This window comes from Antedon bifida, chromosome 9 (assembly GCF_963402885.1).
Source record: "Antedon bifida chromosome 9, ecAntBifi1.1, whole genome shotgun sequence".
In the NCBI taxonomy this organism is placed as follows: Eukaryota; Metazoa; Echinodermata; class Crinoidea; order Comatulida; family Antedonidae; genus Antedon; species Antedon bifida.
In genome coordinates this window covers 20,549,972-20,570,284 of record NC_136234.1, presented here as the reverse complement: position 1 = coordinate 20,570,284, position 20,313 = coordinate 20,549,972, and the positions used below count along the sequence as shown (strand labels likewise).

The following is a 20,313-nucleotide window of genomic DNA, read 5'->3' as shown; positions in this document are numbered from 1 at the left end:
TACGTGACAGAGCTTTACCTCAAGTTCACAAGATTATGCAAGTAAAAGTAGCTGAGCAAACATTTGGTTTCAACTCCAGACTTTTAACAACAGGGGGGCTAACTATACCAACTACCTGTCGTCCCATATACAGAATACATTGCATAGCTGAGTACTGTAGCCAAATATCAATTTACACAGTAAGTAAGCTGAAGACTTTGATAAATAAATACATTATATTTATAATGTGTAAAGAAAGTCTGAATAAACTGTATAAAATCTCATCCCATTTCATTTATTCCAAGTTTTTATTAGAATAGAATAGAAAACACATTTTTTATTGTACTTTTTCACCTACAGTACTGTACAGTAATAAAAAAAACCTGTTAAAAACAGTGTGGCGTTAATAACTTGACTATACCATTTTAAAATAGCTAATATACATTTGACACATACTGTAGTTTATACACTGTCACATTAATTTATGACTTGTTTTGTCAACAATTACACTACAGTATGATGCAATAGGACCTGCTAATGACTACAGAGGACGCAACCATTGCCATTTCAATGTTCATTCTATGAAGAATGCTAAATACAGGTTACAACATTGAAATATAATTAAATTAAATGATGATGTTCACTACAGTACATCGAAATACTGTATGTTGTTGTTATGACATACAGAATTAATGATAGCTGACATTGACAATCAAAATTTCAATCCCACATTACTGTCAGTCTGATGGTATAGCAGTACTCTACTGGCATGTTTAAATACAACAAGGCTATGCAGATGCTGCAGTATGGTATGATGAGACAATAGCTAACTATTATGTACACACACTATTTATTTAAACTGTCAATTGATAGATATTAATTTTAATATCCGTATTTTCTGTATCCGTAAATATGATATTTTGTGTGGTTAAAAGGTTCTTTGTGACAAACTTTTAAGAGTAAAGACCATTAAGAGTGTCTCGTCTCAAATCTTAGTACACAAAAAATAAGCACACAAGCAAAGCAGTCTTAGTGATTTAAACCATTTTTTACTACTGTGTCAGTGAAAAAAATAAATGGAAAATTTCACCTAATCAGGTAACTGTATTAGGCCTAATAGTTGCAAGAGGAAAATATGTTATTTATTCACAATTTCCAATTACTGTACTGTACACTATTAAAAATAAAAAAAAAATGTTATGTTCCAAGCAGAAAACTGAACAGCAAACATGATTAAGTACACTAAACTAATTGTTAAACCTTGGTCCATCGCCCATCTGGTGGTTTTCATGCATTTACAGTACTAGAGGGTGGGGGTACATCTGAGATAGATAAGGTAGGTATCCAAGGCGGAGATTTGTACCGAAGTTTTTGCATTGTGCTCGCCTATGTCAGAATTAACCATAATTTATATATAGATGCCCTAAATCCCAACCAACCAACAGTTCATTATCATTTCAGAGGGATGTCTGCGCTAATGATTTGACATCAAGGTTTTGGATCATAATTGAATTGAAAACACAGGAGATGACACACAATGAATACAGTGTCTTGTAAATTATGCCTGGGTAAACAGTGAAAGTATTAAATAGTAGTACAGTTAAATACTGAGAATGACAAATACTGTACATTTATTTAAAGGTCTGTACTTTGATGATGTACTGTGCAGTATGTGAATTACTAATTTCTCTGATGTGAAAAACTCAAGAAACTGCGATTGGAAGACGAAAATATGAATACACAAATGCGAATGCTTTTAATTTGTGCCAACAAATTTGACTACAGTAGTGGAAATCAGGGAATAATTTCGCCAGTGTAGCATAGCAAAAAGCTATACAAAACAACCTTTTTGCTACAGACTATAAAACTCTATAACTTCAAACTATATTTTTGTTCCATCAATTACAAAAATCCACACCAATTAATGAATTTTATTTACTATCTATAAATAAAAGTTATAAAGATGTTGGCTCTCGGTCTACTCTCATTGTTAATTCACAATGTTTGTGAACAAAGTCCAGAACACATTCTAATTGTCTTCAAGTTCAACAATGCATTGACATCAGAATGAACTTTTATAACATACCGTCTACTGTAAGTGTAATAATTGGAATAAATTTGATAATTTTCCAAAAAGACATGCACTTGATTCATTTCAACTGTACCATCAAGTTTCGTTAAAATGAAGCACTCCCTCCTCAACTTGTCACTGTTAATTTATCGGATCATTTTAAACAAAACAACACACTTTTTGGACGGTCGGCAAACTATTGATAAATATGTGCAAACAGTATTAAAATAACAAATAAACACTAATTTGAAACTATTATTAAAATATCACTGGCCTAATGTGCTGTTTGTGAACATGAATTAGAGAATGTTATACATCTCACTTTAACCTTTAACCCACATACATTAACACATAAATTATCTTTGTAATTGCTAATTTATTAATTGCTAGCACATCTGTTATGGTTCCACACAACTATAAACAACTTTTAATCAGTCTATGCCTTCCTAATTGAAAGCTAGAGTCAAAATACAAATGTTTTAAGCTTTACTACCTGTCACATAGCAGCAAGCATACCAATAAGATAAGAAAGGTCTACTATACTGTGTAACAATTCTATAATGAAAGAATTTTGTTTTCATTTATTAATATAAAATCTTTAATTTATATTTTTTAATATTTTGTTGGCAATTTCAACCTCAGTTCATTATTATTCATAATATAAAAATTACATTTTTTTAAATAAAATGTAAAATTGTAATTATAAATACGGTACAGTAGTATAAAATATTTATTATAAATCATTTGAATATTATGAGGCGCTCTTTACCAAGTGCAGTGTATTCATCACATTGAATACAGTACAATATGTATTCGCACTGTGTATAGTTACAGTAAGTCTATCAACAATAGGGGTGTACATTAAAATCCAACATACAGGTACAGTACGCTAATAATAATATTCTGATAAATTTTGTAAATAATCAAAATTGCTATGACTACCATCAGATGGTCAATGTTGAGTGGACTATCAAGCCTTTGAATCAAACTACAAACTTAAGGGTCAAATGACCTTGTACAATAGATAGGCCAGAGTGAATCATTTGAATAATGGTGACCATTACTGTATGTTAAAGATCTATTAGCCACAGCTAATCAGTATTGTTATTGACAACACATACTGTACAGCACAGATACAGTTTAATACTGTTTGTGAAAAATAACCACAGAAACTATGTTCAGATACACACCATCAAATGTACTGTAAGGCTTAATGTACAACAAATGCACTATTTAAATTCAGTTTTGAATCAAGCCCTTAAACTGATACAGTAATACAGTAACTATCAGTTTTAAGGGCAGGGTTCGTTTCAGCAATTATTAATTAACTGGCTAATTAGCATATTTTATACAGTACTTAAAATGCAAAGCTTTGGAAATGCTTGTCCGTTTACAGTACTATGACTATGTACTTTGTATTGAGTAGAATCTGGTGGTATACAGTACTGTATTATTGTTTATGAATCACTGATTTAACGTAAAAATCAGCCAGTGAAAATGAAATGCTTGTCAATGTGTTCTGATGGCTACAACAGTACTGTCTACCTACAGTTTTAGTTGATAGATTAGTATCTAAATGTTTTCATGAGTGGGTGAGACAGATCCAGAGCTCACCAATTAGTGTTTAAAATTCTAGACCGCACAGAATTGAATTTTGGCTTTAAAAAATAAGGTCTATTGCTATTTTACATCTGTATTTAGATTTTACTGCTATGTTTACATTATGTGGCAGAATGTGTGTAAATTATTTGTTTTACAGTATGTTAATGTTAATTTAGACTTACCCTGCTGGATAGGCCACAAGTCCAGTATTAGGATCACAAGCAAGGGCAGAGCCATCAGCAACAGTAATTCCAAGTACTCGCTCTAACGTTACCTAAAAAAAAAAACACAAAAAATTACACTCATTATATCTTTAGAAAGAAACTATAATAAAAATACCAAAAATAAGAGTTTTCTGTATTAATAATGTTGTATTCTTACCATGTTGAAGGGACGTCCTCACTAAGTACAATACTATACGTTTAGTACTGTATAAAACACAAGACAGAAATAAATTCTTCTGTATAATTCAGAGGGCAATCAAGTCTCGGGTGGAAACTGAATTCAGTATTTTTGCAGGAAAGCTGATAATTAACAATCCACAAGAGAAAGTATGTCACAAATGAACAGCTTTTATCTTCAGAAAACTTCAGTAATTCCTACGCAAGCTTATAGAAATAGGTGTATGAAAACATTTGGTGAATCATGACCAAGTAAAATCATGACGCTAATTAGCGTACATTTCCTCTATGGATTTGACAGATAGACGCTGTGGATTGAACAGGGAAGTGCAAATTGCGATTCCTAAATATGTTGTGTCGCCAAGGTTTAGGTAAAAATGACCCGCTTAAACAAAATGAGGATGCTCAAAAAGGGGGTTTTACACATGGGGATGTTTTGTAGTTCACTTTCATTCAGGAAGGGGTGTGTCGTAGGTCACTAATAGGAAGGGGATATTGTAGTTCACATTCAGATGTCAGATTCAGGTTAATAGATTTTTAATTTTAATTGGTTAAAAACACACAAAATATTAATATAATTCTTTAATAAAGGGAATATTCCATATATCAAAAATACAAAATTCTGAGGATTCGCAAATATCAGTGACCCCTACTGAGCATTTTTCGTTCAAGGGCCCTACTGTACTGTATGTACTGTAGACTGAAAGAAATAGAATTGAATAGTCTAGACTACTACTAAGTACTGTACCTTACAGTTTAGACAGTGCTTAATTATTTTAGCTCCATATTTTCTTATTACAGTACCTGTACACTTAGGGAGAAGGGTGAGAGGGAGAAATTTATTCCACTAAATATTTATGGTAAAACCGGCTTCAGGGAAAATACTGGACAGTACTACTACTACTATAGTACAGTTGTTGACGTTGACGTTTATTATTTATTTTGATGACTTCTTCTAATTCTACATATGGGTCATTATGCTATTTAAAATCTTGTATCAACGTTGTATGTACATTACGGCATTTTTATTATTATAAAAACTAGTAAAAAGTACAGCTAACTAAAACTTTTTCTGTATTTAAAATGAAGGTTAACTATTAAATGCAAACTACCTGTACACAAAAAGGTTCATTATTTAACTCTTGACCACGACTACCTGCTATTATTAGAAACCTCTGTAGGTTAAGAATTTGCTATTGAAGTTCAATCAAGCTTTAGATGATGAGGTTTGCTATCAAACTACAATCTTTTATGTCAATTTGTAAAGGGAACAATGACAAGTCTATTGCACTGTTGCAGAAAATGTTACATTTCCCTGTTGATACTGTACTGTATTTGGTGTTTGTCATGATCCTATTAAAAACACCGAATGAAAGTTGGACAAAATGTAATAAACAATTCACAACATCTTTTAATAGTTTCCAAGTATTGAAACAAGAGACCTGTGGGTAGGCTACAGTAACCTAGCTTGTGTGACTCTAAACATTTCAAAATGTTTCCCCTGAAGGACCTACAGTATACAGTAAAGTATTGGATCTCATTCATTCTCCAAAGTACTAATGCCGTGTATCATCTGCCTTATTATTGATTAATAATTAGTATTAATTAGCGAAGTGGAAATGTTTACAGTTCAGTGGAAATCAGTTACACTTGCATCCAATTCTAACAGTTAACATGTAATGAAAACTTTACACCAAAATCCCTGACAATTTAAAGTAAATACAATTAAAAAAACAAACAACAATTAAAAAAAAAATTACCCATTCTACTGTAGACATATTTAATAATGTAAAATCTGGAAGTTTGCTATTGAATTGAACATGTTCAAATGTGTTATTCTTTTAATAATCAGTAATCCTTGATATCATTGAGTATGTGGACACTTAAAAGTATCGTTCAATCAAAACTAATAATGTATAAGTATACTGTATATACAGACTTAAAACTTAAATATTAAAATTAATAAATTAAATTAATTATTATCAAAATTGCAATTACAAATACTGTTAAATAAAACCTATGTTTAAAGAATAATGTTGAATTATGGGTATGTTATAGTTTTAACAATTCTTGACATAATATTATTATTAGACATTAAATGAATAGTTTAAATTTCATTTAGTAATTTAATAATTTTCCTAATTGATTTACGAAGCCCAAAAGACACTTCCTGATCGAATTGTTGTCATAATCCATGGATTAATAATGAATAATCCCATTGCATGATGAAAGCCTGACTAATAAATGCATGACTAGTTTATTTAACGTGTAGATGTGTACAGCCCACGTCTCTGTGGAATACCTATTGTGGTGTGCCTGCTTTAACCAAGTAACAATTAATCCTATCATAGATAAATGGTAATAAATATCTAGATGATGAGATATCTATGTATCATACTAATTGGCAGTTTACATGAAATGATAGGGTTTATAAATATTGAAAAACAAATCCCTTAACCTATATAATACTGTAATTTTCAGATTCAATAAATTGTATTAATATTAATGATGATTATGTTTTTTATATGATAATTATAGCACTGAGCAGGCTAATTAAAGTATGTATAGACTGGCACCCTGTTTGCTATGTTTTTTATTCCTACTGTATTTAACAATAAAACAATAATGTGATTTTCATATCCTTGAAACAATTGTATTGTATTGACCTGGTTTTAAATTGAACTATGACTAAAATATTTCTATCATTATAATACAATACAAAATCATAATCTCTATGATTGTACACTAGGTTCTTTTTACCAAAGCTATTTTATTTAACAAATGAACGGTTGTCAATTTTGATACAGTATAAACTCAAAAGCTTAATATTGCTTTTAATTTGACAGTTTACACATTTTTCCTTTGAAAAAAAATGTTTTTGTTAAGTATTAGTTGTTGCAGACATTGTGTTGGACTTTCAATTTGGTTGATAATGATAATGATACTGATAGTCAATGAATGGCTTTGTACAATTTTGTAGACCAGAGTATTTAAATGAACAAGACATTATTTGAAATTAATTTTTGTTCCCATACGATATCATGATACTTACTCGCTCCGATAATGGAACTACTTTGCTTCTTTTTTTCGGCATCGGAGACTTTAGAACCTTGCGACCAAAATGACTACTACCACTGCCCTTATCCAGATTAAGGCTATTTGGCCGTTGATTCATTGCTATATAAAATCCAAGGTAGAAACTAAACTGAACTATTTCCAATTATAAAATGACACATCTAAAAAAAGAAAACAAATTATAATTTTATTAAATAATTATTAAATAAACTATAGGCCTAGTATTAGCAAGTGTCTTTGGAATTATTGTTCATTCCTGTTGATGGTTAAATAAAGATCGAACCGTCGAATCATGGCTTCCCTTTCATAATTTTGGTCAGTTTTTAGTTAGGCCCCATAACAAAATTATTAGTTTATCGTGGTATCGATTCTCTGCTTGATATTTTTAAATTATTTATATATAGAGGGTTAGCCTAGGTTTAGTTATATTTAGGAAATAGTTTGGCTAGGACCTATCTTTAACTTTTATTAGGAATATGACTTTCTATAATATGCACATTTGTTAATTGTATAACCCACCCCAGGAGGGAGACGTGCGTCATGGATGCATCATTTACAAATAATTATTGATGCAGGAGTGCGTTTCATTAATATTGATTAATTACGTGCCGTTGTGACGTTTGCTTCCAAACTTTTCCCATCATGCGTCGCGCACGCTATTTGGCTTGCGATAAACGTTAAACCTTATTTTTCATTGTAAAATTAATATTTCAATTTTAACATAATACTAACTAGCCTAGCCTAATCTTTAGAGTATGCCTATCTAGAAATATAAGTAGACCTAGCTAGGCCTAGTAGGGCCTAACACTAGGCCTAGCTAGACCTAAACCTGCCCTATTTAGGCAGGGCTAGGCTACCTACATACAGATTCCACACATAATGTACATACAGCACTCCTGGCACTAGCCTGGTCTAGCTAGCCTACTACTAGGCCTAGCCTAGTACTACTCTAGGCTAGCCTAGGCCTACCTAATTAGTAATATTTATCCTAGGCCTATCCTCTACGTAGGCCTAGCTACAATAATTAGGGGCCTACATAATTATGATAAACTATAATTATAAACCTGTGCTTAACAATAAGTAAACTAAAAGAACTTAATTAATGTATTTACCTTGGTAACTTTGATGAGTTACGAGACGTGTAAACTTGAACTTCGAATCAGTTTTGAAAATTCATTTGGCAGACGATATCCGATTTGATCGAACAACGAGCATGATCATTGGTGCATGAGTTGGCGGAGCAATTACAAAAACCAATCAGTGATAATCTACCTTGATCGATTATACCGGAAATCACCAACACGTGCACAACGATAGAGGGCAGCATTTATTATTGTTTACTGTATTTTAGTTCAGAAATTTCATGCATCTTTTATTTGATCAAAATTAGGGCTGAATTTACACCCCTCTACCCATGTAATACATCATTAGAGTGTCCATGTTAGATAAGAAATAGACAGTAAGTAAGGTAAATAAATAAGTAAGTAAGGCAACTAAACACTCAGGTAGTTTCGTACTACTACTAGGCCTACTACTACTAGTACTACACTACTATTATCTGGGCCTCTACCTAGTCCTAGCTAGTGTAGTGAGTACTAAGAAAGTAAGTCTAGCAGTAGCCTATCTTATTATCTACGTACAGTGTACTACTACTATTACTTTACTAGCCTCCCTAAGGTTAGTATAGTGTAGTAAGCTCTACTACTAGACTAGGCCTAGTAGTAGTAATATACTAGCAGTAGTAGTACTGTACTGCTAATCCAAGTAGGCCCTGCAACAACAACGGGGTTCCAATATGGTCTGTCACAGAGTTTTTTTTACTTTCTTTACATAACATTATTCTTTCTTGTATTTTATGGCAGATGTCATACGAAGATGTTTTATTGGCTGTTAGACGAATTTCAAAATGTGTCATCCAAACTCCAGTTATCACAAGCACAACAGTAAATAAATTAACAGGGAGGGAAATCTTCTTCAAATGTGAAAATATGCAGAGGACGGGATCGTTTAAGATTCGAGGTGCACTCAACTCGGTAAAACTTCTAAAAATGTTTTGATATGTCTTGAAATGGATTGCAACTTTGTTAATATGATTCAATAACATTTCTCAGTAATTATAAAATGAATAACTTCTATGTGCAAGCACAAAATATTATCAATCAAATTTAAATAAGGTTTGCGGTAAAATTAACAGGAAGTGAAATAGTCACAAATCTTACCATCAAAGCAATATAATATCAAATCTCATCCCTACTGATACTTAAAAGAAAGTATCTTATATAAAATAATATATTGTTATGTCTTGTGTTCAGTATTTGTGTGTTTGTTTTTGTTGTGTTACTGCATATGAAAGAGTATTGAATTACTAATATTTATGGCCTGCCCAACACAAGTTTCTCTTGGTTTTTCCTTTTGATTTTACTTTTTGGGACTTTGCCACTTTCAAAATGTATTACCATTTTTTATACACTTCTTTCTTTTCCAGTACGGTCTGTTTTAATTTCATAAGCTATTTGTAAATTGAAAGAAATGTTTTTTTATTGTTATTTTGTTTTGAAAGAAATAAGTTAACTTGAATTGAATTGAATATTTTAAAAAGCTTACTATACTACATCTTTTTTTTCAGATGATATCTCTCAAAGAGAGCCAGTCATTACGTGGTGTAGTAAGTGTTCTTCAGTATTTATATTTTTATAGTACATACTACCTCAACTGTTTAACCCATCTCTGACGTAATATACACTCACACATGTCCATATCAGCCTGGCATTAATAAATCTACACCTCTACCAAGCTTGTGCTGAGGCTAGGGTTATAGATTCAAGCTCAAGGAATTAATGGGTACTGCAGCAACATGAGTCTATTTCATGCATAGCTAACCTGGATACAATAACCCATATTGTTGATTTATCCAGGTAAGCGGCACTCATACCAACACTATTGGTTTGTGTAATGTGGGTTCCTGTATTTTAAATTTCACAGACAACTCACAGCTCCGGCAACCATGGAATAGCTGTTGCATATGCTGCCAAGTTGAACCATTTGCCATGCTGTGTAGTCCTGCCAAAGACGACAGCAGAATTTAAGGTAAAAGAGATCAGAAGTTCGGGAGCTGAGGTTGTCTTCTGTGAGCCAACACAGCTTGCTAGGTACGTATATTGCAGGAAGTACAGGTATTGCACTCCAATGTTTCATGAAGAGAAAGAAAAGAACGTTTAAATACATCAAAGTGAAATTTGTAGCAAAGTGTATTATGCTGTGTTTTTATTGCACTCTTGCCATATGGGTTGAGGTAGAAACACACATTTCTTTCCAATCATTCTTATATCTGTTAATGAAGGAAAAGAACACTTCACCTTGTGGTAAAGATTCCTAGCCAGGCACCCAAGAAAGGAACTAAAAGGTTTATTTTTATTTCCAGAAAGGAAGCCTGTGAGAAAGTGCAGAAAGAAAGAGATATGGTTTTTATTCCACCTTATGATCACCTTGATGTTGTGGCTGGACAGGTGTCACAAGTGACATAAAGTTGTGTATATATTTTGCAAGTCATTCTTACTTTTCCTTTTGTTTTCACTATTTGAACTTTTCTTTTGTTTTAGGAAGCTATTGTGTGAAGCCAGTGGAGCAGAGTTTTGTGTTGCAGAGAAGGATTGTGTGGTGTTTGCTGATTGGAGGAGAGGTATAAGGGTTAAGTTAGTGTGTGAGTTGCTGATTGGTGGAGAAGGATAAGGTGGTGATATGTGGATAATTGAGGGAATTTTGAGGTAGATGGAAATTGAGAGGAGACAGAGAAGGAGGGCTATGTTATGTTAAGCCAGAAAGGGATAGGTGAATATTGATATGAGAAACTAAGACGTGCAGGAGAAGAAGTAATTGAATTATGGTGATATAGAGCTGAAGCAGAAAGGAAATAAAGAGATATACATGAAGTTAATAAATTGTGAGTTGGAGATAATTACGGTGATATAGAGCTGAAGCAGAAAGGAAATAAAGTGATATACATGAAGTTAATAAATTGTGAGTTGGAAGTAATACTATAAGGCTGTACTTAAATGTAGAACTGTTAATTGTTGAGATTACTGAGGATTAATTTAAATTGTGAATGTACATTGACGGAAGAAATAACTGTTGGAAACAGCAGACGTTGTTGCATGTAAAGAATTGTTTGGAAATATTGAAGAGTAACTGGATTGATACTGATATTATTTTACGTGGAAAGGAGAAAGAAATAATTGGTCGGGGAGCGGATTGCAGTGCAGAACGACATCAAGAAACAATTTAACTTTATCTTTGATTTATTTATATGTCAGAAAATAGGAAGAATTATAATTGATAATACAAGCAGAACGGGAGCAGAGGCGTGGGAGTTGTTTATTTGCAGAATCGCTTTAACTTTTATCTTTCTAATTTGTTTTGTGTCAGCGTAGGAGAGAAGGCAAGAAGGAACGATATTGTGGACATTTATTATTGTTTAATTATTCATCTTGTGATATTATTGTATTTGAAAGGGGGGGTTTCGGGGATTTATTTAAAAATAAGAAGATTGTTGATATTTTGTTTGGAAGGATTGGGAAATTTGGGGAATTGCATAAAGTTGTGGGGAATAGGAATACGGTATCATTGTTTGAGAATTGGTTGGGTTTTTTTTTTGTGGGTTTTTTTTGGGGGTTTGAATTATAAAAGAAAGAATTGGTTGTCAAAGATTATTATTAAATTTTACTTTTTACATTTATATGTGTACGATTGTGGCTATTTACCGTTGTTCATCGTTGGTTACCGGCAATTACATGTCCGAAAGAGCCGTAATTGCGGCTGTGTGACATTTATGGGGGCTCGTCCGGGAAATTTTGTAACCTAGCGTGAACATTGGTAGATGAAACAATTGTACGTGATTCTTGGATTGTTTATTTGCCATATTATTGGCATACTGTATACTTATATTGGATACTTATATATATATATTTTTTTTTTTTCTTAAGAAATGGATCTCACTAAAATTGTTGACGCAGGAAAAGCGTTGGGGTTAGATGGAGTGGAATTAAGAGAGTTTGTGGAAAAGAGAGAGGAAGCTGCCAGAGAGAGAGAAGAGAGAGCACTAGAGAGAGAAGAGAGAAACAGGGAGAGAGAAGAAAAACAGCGAAACAGGGACAGGGAGAGAGAAGAAATGGAGCGAAACAGAGACAGAGAGAGAGAGGCACTAGAGAAGGAAGAGAGAGAGAGAAGAGAGGCACTAGAGAAGGAAGAGAGAGAGAGAAGAGAGGCACTAGAGAAGGAAGAGAGAGAGAGAAGAGAGGTATTAGAGAGGGACGAAGCAGAGAGAAAAAGAGCGAGTGAAGAAAAAGAGAGAGAAAACGAACAGGCCTATCTTATAGAAATGCGAAGGTTAGAAATCCAATTAGAACAAGAAAAGAATCGGGCACGGCCGGGTGGTAGAGTATTACCCAATCCTGAGTCACGGGTTAAGGCCAGTAAACCTAAATTACCCCCTTTCCATGATCGAACAGATGACCTAGATGCCTATCTGAAAAGGTTTGAACGGTATGCGACTAGTCAGGAGTGGAAAGAAATTGAGTGGCCGGTTAACTTAAGTGCCCTACTAACTGGGAAGGCTCTCGAGGTTTATTCCAGGTTGTCGTCAGCTGAAGCTAACGATTACAAACTGTTGAAATTGGCTCTTCTAAAACGGTTTCAGTTAACCGCCGATGGATTTCGACATAAGTTACGAACAGCTAAGCCCGAATACGGAGAAAGCGGCCCGCAATTTGCTGCGAGGATAAGCAATTATCTTGATAGGTGGATTGACCTAGCAGAGGGGGAAAAAACCTTTCAGGGGTTAAAAGATTTATTGCTGCGAGAGCAGTTTACCGATGGGTGTGGGAAGGACCTAGCTCTGTTCCTAAGGGAACGTCAACCGAAAACGATACAAGCGATGGCTGAAATTGCGGAGCAATATTTGGAAGCTCGTGGGGGATTATTTGGTAAACCAATAGAGTTTAAACAAAAAGAGCCAAATTCTCCTCAACTCTCCTCTAATAATGTTCCCAGTACATCCTCATCACAAAGCCCTTCTAGTTTCCGTAGTCCAACTTGTTTTATATGTCATCGTGTAGGTCACCTAGCTAGAAATTGCAGAGCCTCAACTATGCATAAGCCAAACTCTCCTCCAAAATGTTACCGATGCTTAAAAACAGGACATATTGCCAGAAATTGTAGACAGGACGCCAACAGTTGCGCTGGGTTGTCTACTTCACCACAAACAGAGTCTGATTGCCAGAAATGTACAAAACAACACGAATGTAAAGCCAAAGAAGAAATTCCCGATGTGGGTGCCAGTATGGTTACGAAAATGTCAGAGTCTTTAAATCAATGTTGTATCAATAATGATGGTGATAAGGTCACTCTTCAATGTGGGCACTGTCTTCCAATTATGACAGCGGCTCTAAATAATTCAATTAGTAAAATGCCCGTTTATACAGGTTGTGTTGGGTCACGCTGCGTCTCTGTTCTTCGTGACAGTGGCTGTAGTGGGGTGGTTGTGAAGAAAGATCTTATATCAGCCGAACAACTTACTGGTAAGGAGAAAACCTGTGTGCTGATTGATGGCACGGTCCGCAACTTACCGGTTGCATTAATACATGTTAATACTCCATTTTTTTCAGGAAAGACGTATGCACTATGTATGAATAACCCTATTTATGACTTGATATTAGGTAATATTGCAGGAGTACGAGCACCAGGAAATCCAGATCCCACATGGACAGAGCGAAATCTTCAAGGATGTTCTGTTGTTACCCGGTCTCAAGCTAACACTATGGATAAACCATTCAGAACACTTAAAACTACAGAAATACACAAGCAAATCATCACAGCGGGAATTATGAAAACCGCCCAGCAACAAGATATCAGCCTTGCAAAATTCAAGGATCTTGCAGAGAAACAAACTACAACTGTGAGTAACAAACAAGCCGAGGCTAGGTTTATTTATCATAAAGACCTATTATATAGGCAATTTTCCTCTCCTAATATTGAACACGGGGATAAGTTTACCCAACTAGTAGTGCCAGCTGACTATCGACGCCAGGTAATGCGCCAAGCCCATGAAACCTTATTAGGAGGACACCAAGGGGTAAAAAAGACGACAGATAAAGTGTTGACAACATTTTGGTGGCCTGGGGTAACTGCAGATATTACTCGATATTGTCGATCCTGTGACATTTGTCAGAGAACTGTACAAAAAGGTAGAGTTACGAAAGTGCCTCTAGGAAGCATGCCTTTGATCGAGGTGCCGTTTGAACGGATTGCCGTTGATATAGTTGGTCCCATTTTCCCCATGTCTAAAGGTCGTAATCGTTATATACTCACAATAATAGATTTTGCTACTCGTTATCCAGAGGCAGTGCCTCTACCAAATATTGAAGCTGAACGGGTTGCTGAGGCCTTGGTTGGTGTTTTCTCTAGACTTGGTATCCCGAAAGAAATGCTTACCGATAGGGGATCACAATTTACATCTGAAGTCATGAGGCAAGTTAGTAAGTTGTTGTCTATACGTCAGGTAATGACATCTCCATATCACCCAGCTTGTAATGGTTTGGTCGAACGGTTCAATGGAACACTCAAACAAATGCTGAAACGTATGTGTGCAGAAAGGCCTACTGATTGGGATCGTTACATTGACCCACTACTTTTTGCGGTTAGGGAATCTTCACAAGAAAGTTTAGGGTTTTCTCCTTTTGAACTGTTATATGGCCGTACCGTACGAGGACCCATGTCCATCCTAAGGGAATTGTGGACCGAAGAAATCGAAACACCAGAAACAAAAACCACCTACCAGTACGTTATGGATTTACGGGAACGACTACATGAAACCTGTCAGATGGCTCAGAAGAATCTACAAAAATCTAAGGTCAGGTACAAACAATATTATGACAAAAAGAGTAAGTCCCGGGAATTTGAGGTTGGGGATAAGGTACTACTTTTATTACCCACAGACAAAAACAAACTATTGCTTCAATGGAAAGGTCCTTTTAAGGTTGTAAAGAAATTTGGGTATCTAGACTACCAAATTGACCTTAACGGGAAATTCAAAATATTTCACGCCAATCTCTTGAAAAAGTATTATGAGCGAACCGCAGACATTAGTGCTGCCTTAGGGGTATCCGAGCCTTCTGGTATCCTTGAATTAGCTAGCACCGCTGTTATTGAATGCGAACCTAATGAAACATTTACAAATAACCAAAATTATCATCTATCTAATGAGAATCTTTTACAGCTCCACCCTCTACTAGCAAAAGAAACAACAGCCGACATCCACATCAACGAAAGCCTGGATGATACACTAAAGCATGAGGTGCACCGACTTATCGGAAACTACAAAGATGTACTGACGGATTTACCGGGTAAGACTACACTTGGGCAGCATGAAATCAAGCTGGAAACTGACGATGCGATCCGTTCCAAGCCCTATCCACTTCCACATGCGTTGCGAGGTACCATTAAGGATGAGGTAAATATGATGTTAAATCTGGGTGTAGTGGAGCCTTCAGGGGCACCGTTTGCCTCTCCAATAGTATTGGTAAAGAAACCGGATGGGTCAAATCGATTCTGCGTGGACTTTCGAAAACTTAATCAGGTTACAGTTTTTGACGCCGAACCGATTCCGGACCAAGAGGAACTGTTCACAAAGTTGGCCCATGATCATTATTTTACTAAGATAGATTTAAGTAAAGGGTATTGGCAAGTTCCCATGGATGAAGCGTCAAAACCTTTAACAGCCTTTCTAACACCAGATGGTTTGTTTCAATTTAATGTCATGCCGTTCGGCTTAGTCAATGCACCGGCTACTTTCAGTCGTATCATGAGAAAATTACTCAAAGGGATGGATAATACACTTAATTATATTGATGACATTCTAATTCACACAGCTTCTTGGGATCAACATATGAAATGTTTGTCTGAATTGTTTGGACGTCTCCGCAGGGCCAATCTAACTGCTCGACCAAGCAAATGTTTCATTGGTTATGAAACAATCGAGTTTCTTGGCCATGTGGTAGGGAAAGGACATGTTCAACCTCGAGTGGAGAAGATACAAAGCATCTTGTCAGCCAAACAACCAGAAACAAAGAAACAACTCCGGTCATTCCTTGGGATGACCAACTACTATAGAAAGTTCATTCCTAATTACTCTGTGATTGCTTGTCCATTAACCGACAAAACGAAGAATCGGGAACCTAACCGAATATGTTGGGAGAAGGCCCAGGAAAGTGCGTTTGTTAAACTTAAGGAAAAATTAAACAGTACTCCAATTTTATGCCTTCCTAATTTAAACAAAGATTTTATTTTGAGAACAGATGCGTCCGAATATGGAGTGGGAGCGGTTCTAATGCAGCAGTATGGTGACGTGAAGTTTCCCGTGGCGTACGCTAGCAAGAAACTGCTTCCTCGAGAAAAAGCATATTCAGTGATGGAGAAAGAATGCTTAGCCATTGTATGGAGTGTACGAAAATTTGAGTCTTATTTATATGGACGAAACTTCACGTTGGAAACTGATCACCAGCCGCTTGTGTTTATGCACAGAGCGAAATTGTCCAATGGGCGAATTATGAGATGGGCCCTGGCTCTACAACCGTACAAGTTCCGAATAGAGGCGATTAAAGGCAGTGAAAATGTAGGAGCTGATTATTTAAGTCGAGTGTAAATAGGACCCGTCACGGTATGGAGAAAATGTTGATACATTATTCTTTTAGAGGGGAGTAAATGTCACAAGTGACATAAAGTTGTGTATATATTTTGCAAGTCATTCTTACTTTTCCTTTTGTTTTCACTATTTGAACTTTTCTTTTGTTTTAGGAAGCTATTGTGTGAAGCCAGTGGAGCAGAGTTTTGTGTTGCAGAGAAGGATTGTGTGGTGTTTGCTGATTGGAGGAGAGGTATAAGGGTTAAGTTAGTGTGTGAGTTGCTGATTGGTGGAGAAGGATAAGGTGGTGATATGTGGATAATTGAGGGAATTTTGAGGTAGATGGAAATTGAGAGGAGACAGAGAAGGAGGGCTATGTTATGTTAAGCCAGAAAGGGATAGGTGAATATTGATATGAGAAACTAAGACGTGCAGGAGAAGAAGTAATTGAATTATGGTGATATAGAGCTGAAGCAGAAAGGAAATAAAGAGATATACATGAAGTTAATAAATTGTGAGTTGGAGATAATTACGGTGATATAGAGCTGAAGCAGAAAGGAAATAAAGTGATATACATGAAGTTAATAAATTGTGAGTTGGAAGTAATACTATAAGGCTGTACTTAAATGTAGAACTGTTAATTGTTGAGATTACTGAGGATTAATTTAAATTGTGAATGTACATTGACGGAAGAAATAACTGTTGGAAACAGCAGACGTTGTTGCATGTAAAGAATTGTTTGGAAATATTGAAGAGTAACTGGATTGATACTGATATTATTTTACGTGGAAAGGAGAAAGAAATAATTGGTCGGGGAGCGGATTGCAGTGCAGAACGACATCAAGAAACAATTTAACTTTATCTTTGATTTATTTATATGTCAGAAAATAGGAAGAATTATAATTGATAATACAAGCAGAACGGGAGCAGAGGCGTGGGAGTTGTTTATTTGCAGAATCGCTTTAACTTTTATCTTTCTAATTTGTTTTGTGTCAGCGTAGGAGAGAAGGCAAGAAGGAACGATATTGTGGACATTTATTATTGTTTAATTATTCATCTTGTGATATTATTGTATTTGAAAGGGGGGGTTTCGGGGATTTATTTAAAAATAAGAAGATTGTTGATATTTTGTTTGGAAGGATTGGGAAATTTGGGGAATTGCATAAAGTTGTGGGGAATAGGAATACGGTATCATTGTTTGAGAATTGGTTGGGTTTTTTTTTTGTGGGTTTTTTTTGGGGGTTTGAATTATAAAAGAAAGAATTGGTTGTCAAAGATTATTATTAAATTTTACTTTTTACATTTATATGTGTACGATTGTGGCTATTTACCGTTGTTCATCGTTGGTTACCGGCAATTACATGTCCGAAAGAGCCGTAATTGCGGCTGTGTGACAACAGGTTTGTTTATTTTTTACCATATATTATTTGTTTACCTGGGGTAATAGTGTCATCAGGGTCAGATCCTCTACATTGGGTCATTCCTCCCCAAGAAATAGCTTATTTCCTTCCTTCACTAACAGCCTAGGTTTCATATCCCCTCAACGGCAGGCATGGAATAAAGATAAAAATAAAAAAACAGCCAGCTCAGTTTAAATTGTTATGACGCATCATGCTTGTTGATTGACTGAAATTTTCAGTAGTGATTGCCTATTGGAAATTTTTCTGTACTCACTCACTCACTCATGTTTTTGTGCATGTACTGCAAAACAAAAGAATTACTTCCCTAACACAGGGAACACTTGGAAAAGAGATAATGGAACAAATTGACGATCTGGATGCTATCATTGCTCCTGTAAGTGGTGGAGGTTTAACAGCTGGAATTACCGTCGGGGCTAAAGGAATCAAGGAAAATGTCAAAGGTCAGTTGGTCTGTCAGCAGGACTCTAGATAGAACTGAGTATTTAAAACATATAGGCTAATGATTTATGAATTGTTTTCGTTTTTCTTATAGTATATCTTGCAGAACCAAAAGGAAAAGACACAGAGCCGTCACTAAGAGCTGGTAGGATCGATTTCATAAAAGAACCAATTAAGTTGGGGAACCTTCTGAATGACCCAATCCGTGAATCAGAACATGAACATTGCAGCTTAAATAGTGTACAGCATTTATCTAGGCCTAGATAATTTACAGAATACATTTTCGTTTTAGGTGAGAGACTTTGGCCTAATCCACCGCAATCCCTGACTAGTGTAGCAGATGCACTGACAACTCAACAATTAGGTCAGGTCACATGGCCCATTCTTAAGGAATTAGCAGAGAAAGAGGTTTTTACTATGGTGAGACTATAATTGTAACTTTTATAATGTACAGTATATTGTTTGAAGCTTTGCATGGCGAAATCAATATTTTTATATAAAGTTTGCTGTACACCACATATGTAGTTCTGAAAACAACTGTTGAGTTTCTCTAAGAAACTCGACAGTTCTTTTCTAATAATATGTGGTGTACCACGACATTTTTATAATATATTTGAAAAACAATCCTTTATGTCAATTAAAACTAAAAAACAACAATTTATTTTTTTCCTCTGCAGACGGATGAACAAATAATATCGGCTATGAAATTTACATGGGAACGATTAAAGGTATAGTAGTTCTGTTACCCACAGCATTATTTTTTTTTTTCAGTAATTTGATTTTTAATGTCACATAAATTTTGATAGTGTAGACAGAGCTTAGAAAACAGTAACCAGATTTAACCAGTTTCTTGTACATTATGTTTCCAGCTTGTGATTGAACCTGCTGCTGCAGTAGGTGTAGCGGCCATTTTGTCTGACCAGTTAAACCGAATACCAGCATCGGTCAAGAGGATATGCATTGTACTATGTGGGGGAAATGTTGATTTGGACAACTTACCTTGGTAGAAGCCTTCCTGCAGTTCTTGACTCAATGTAGGATAGCCTAGTAATACAAGAGGAAACACATTTTAAACATAAAAATCATGCTATAAAAGCAAAAGAATTAATACTTATAAAATTTAACAAAGAATCATTCAATTGATGTTTAAACTTACCTATTTCTATCGATTTTAATTTTGCAGTGCCAATCATCAGTGGTGGTAATTGGAGGCGGATGGATCAGAGTTCTTTCAGGATGATAATTTTTCTGTGAAATAAACTCAATAAAGCATTATGAATAAAGCTTTGTCTACACTATAACTGTATGTGATAACAAAATGTGATGTGCCCATATATGGACATGATGATCACATTACAGTACTACCATATTTGGGCACATCACACTTTTTTGTCAAACTAGTTTGGTAGTGTAGACAGGGCTTAAGATATTCTCTAGGATGGTTGTAGCATAACAACTGTAACATCTAGACATTCTCAACTTTACTTCATTCCCTTTTGGAAGCACATGGTGTACCAAAAAACCTGACATCACATGAATAAGCATATGCATACAGTAAATGTTACATTTACATCAATCAAAGTGTTAAAGGTCTAAATTCACTACAATATTGCCTATGAAATAGTATGTTAATGTGATATGTAAATTTATAAG

General features: G+C 35.1%; 6 protein-coding genes across 11 annotated transcripts in view; 4 read left to right on the top strand and 2 right to left on the bottom strand.

Moving 5' to 3' along the window:
• The window catches only part of LOC144851925 (uncharacterized), a 39,165-nt gene extending 30,850 nt beyond the window's left edge, over window positions 1-8,315 (bottom strand). For 3 of the 4 annotated variants that reach the window (XM_078709588.1, XM_078709586.1, XM_078709589.1), the window contains exons 1-3: window positions 8,241-8,310; window positions 7,106-7,289; window positions 3,835-3,926 (exon numbers count right to left, since the gene is read on the bottom strand). In XM_078709588.1, coding sequence (XP_078565714.1) covers window positions 3,835-3,926; window positions 7,106-7,228 — 215 coding nt within the window. In that variant the 5' untranslated portion in view covers window positions 7,229-7,289; window positions 8,241-8,310. Of the gene's footprint in view, window positions 1-3,834; window positions 3,927-7,105; window positions 7,290-8,240 lie in introns of all 4 variants that reach the window. The other variant, XM_078709587.1, reaches the window with a different exon arrangement.
• The window catches only part of LOC144851934 (uncharacterized), a 55,322-nt gene extending 42,248 nt beyond the window's left edge, over window positions 1-13,074 (top strand). Inside the window, exon 4 of the mRNA XM_078709602.1 lies at window positions 13,064-13,074. The gene's annotated coding sequence lies outside the window, so the exon portion shown is untranslated. The remainder of the gene's footprint in view (window positions 1-13,063) is intronic.
• LOC144851927 (ATP-dependent RNA helicase TDRD9-like) overlaps window positions 3,211-20,313 on the bottom strand; it is an 88,498-nt gene continuing 71,395 nt past the window's right edge. Inside the window, exon 38 of the transcript XR_013614243.1 lies at window positions 3,211-3,222. The gene's annotated coding sequence lies outside the window, so the exon portion shown is untranslated. The remainder of the gene's footprint in view (window positions 3,223-20,313) is intronic.
• Window positions 8,457-20,116, top strand: LOC144851932 (serine racemase-like). Of its 3 annotated transcripts, XM_078709600.1 has the most exons (11): window positions 8,457-8,596; window positions 8,991-9,161; window positions 9,755-9,793; window positions 10,111-10,277; window positions 10,550-10,634; window positions 18,536-18,662; window positions 18,755-18,805; window positions 18,953-19,080; window positions 19,338-19,388; window positions 19,530-19,694; window positions 19,844-20,116. In XM_078709600.1, exons 2-10 carry the CDS (start codon window positions 8,991-8,993, stop codon window positions 19,665-19,667), a joined length of 957 nt encoding a protein of 318 aa, XP_078565726.1. In that variant the 5' UTR covers window positions 8,457-8,596; the 3' UTR covers window positions 19,668-19,694; window positions 19,844-20,116. The 3 variants fall into 3 exon arrangements, with proteins under 3 accessions (XP_078565726.1, XP_078565725.1, XP_078565724.1); XM_078709599.1 differs by having other exon boundaries at window positions 8,457-8,587; window positions 19,530-20,116; XM_078709598.1 differs by having other exon boundaries at window positions 19,530-20,116.
• On the top strand, window positions 10,641-13,251 carry LOC144852299 (uncharacterized). Its single transcript, XM_078710073.1, has 3 exons — window positions 10,641-10,787; window positions 10,834-13,119; window positions 13,239-13,251. The coding sequence occupies exons 2-3, from the start codon at window positions 12,110-12,112 to the stop codon at window positions 13,249-13,251; spliced, it is 1,023 nt and encodes a 340-aa protein (XP_078566199.1). The 5' UTR covers window positions 10,641-10,787; window positions 10,834-12,109.
• Window positions 13,069-18,198, top strand: LOC144851928 (uncharacterized). The gene is made up of 2 exons (XM_078709592.1): window positions 13,069-17,034; window positions 17,081-18,198. Exon 1 carries the CDS (start codon window positions 13,271-13,273, stop codon window positions 16,820-16,822), a length of 3,552 nt encoding a protein of 1,183 aa, XP_078565718.1. The 5' UTR covers window positions 13,069-13,270; the 3' UTR covers window positions 16,823-17,034; window positions 17,081-18,198.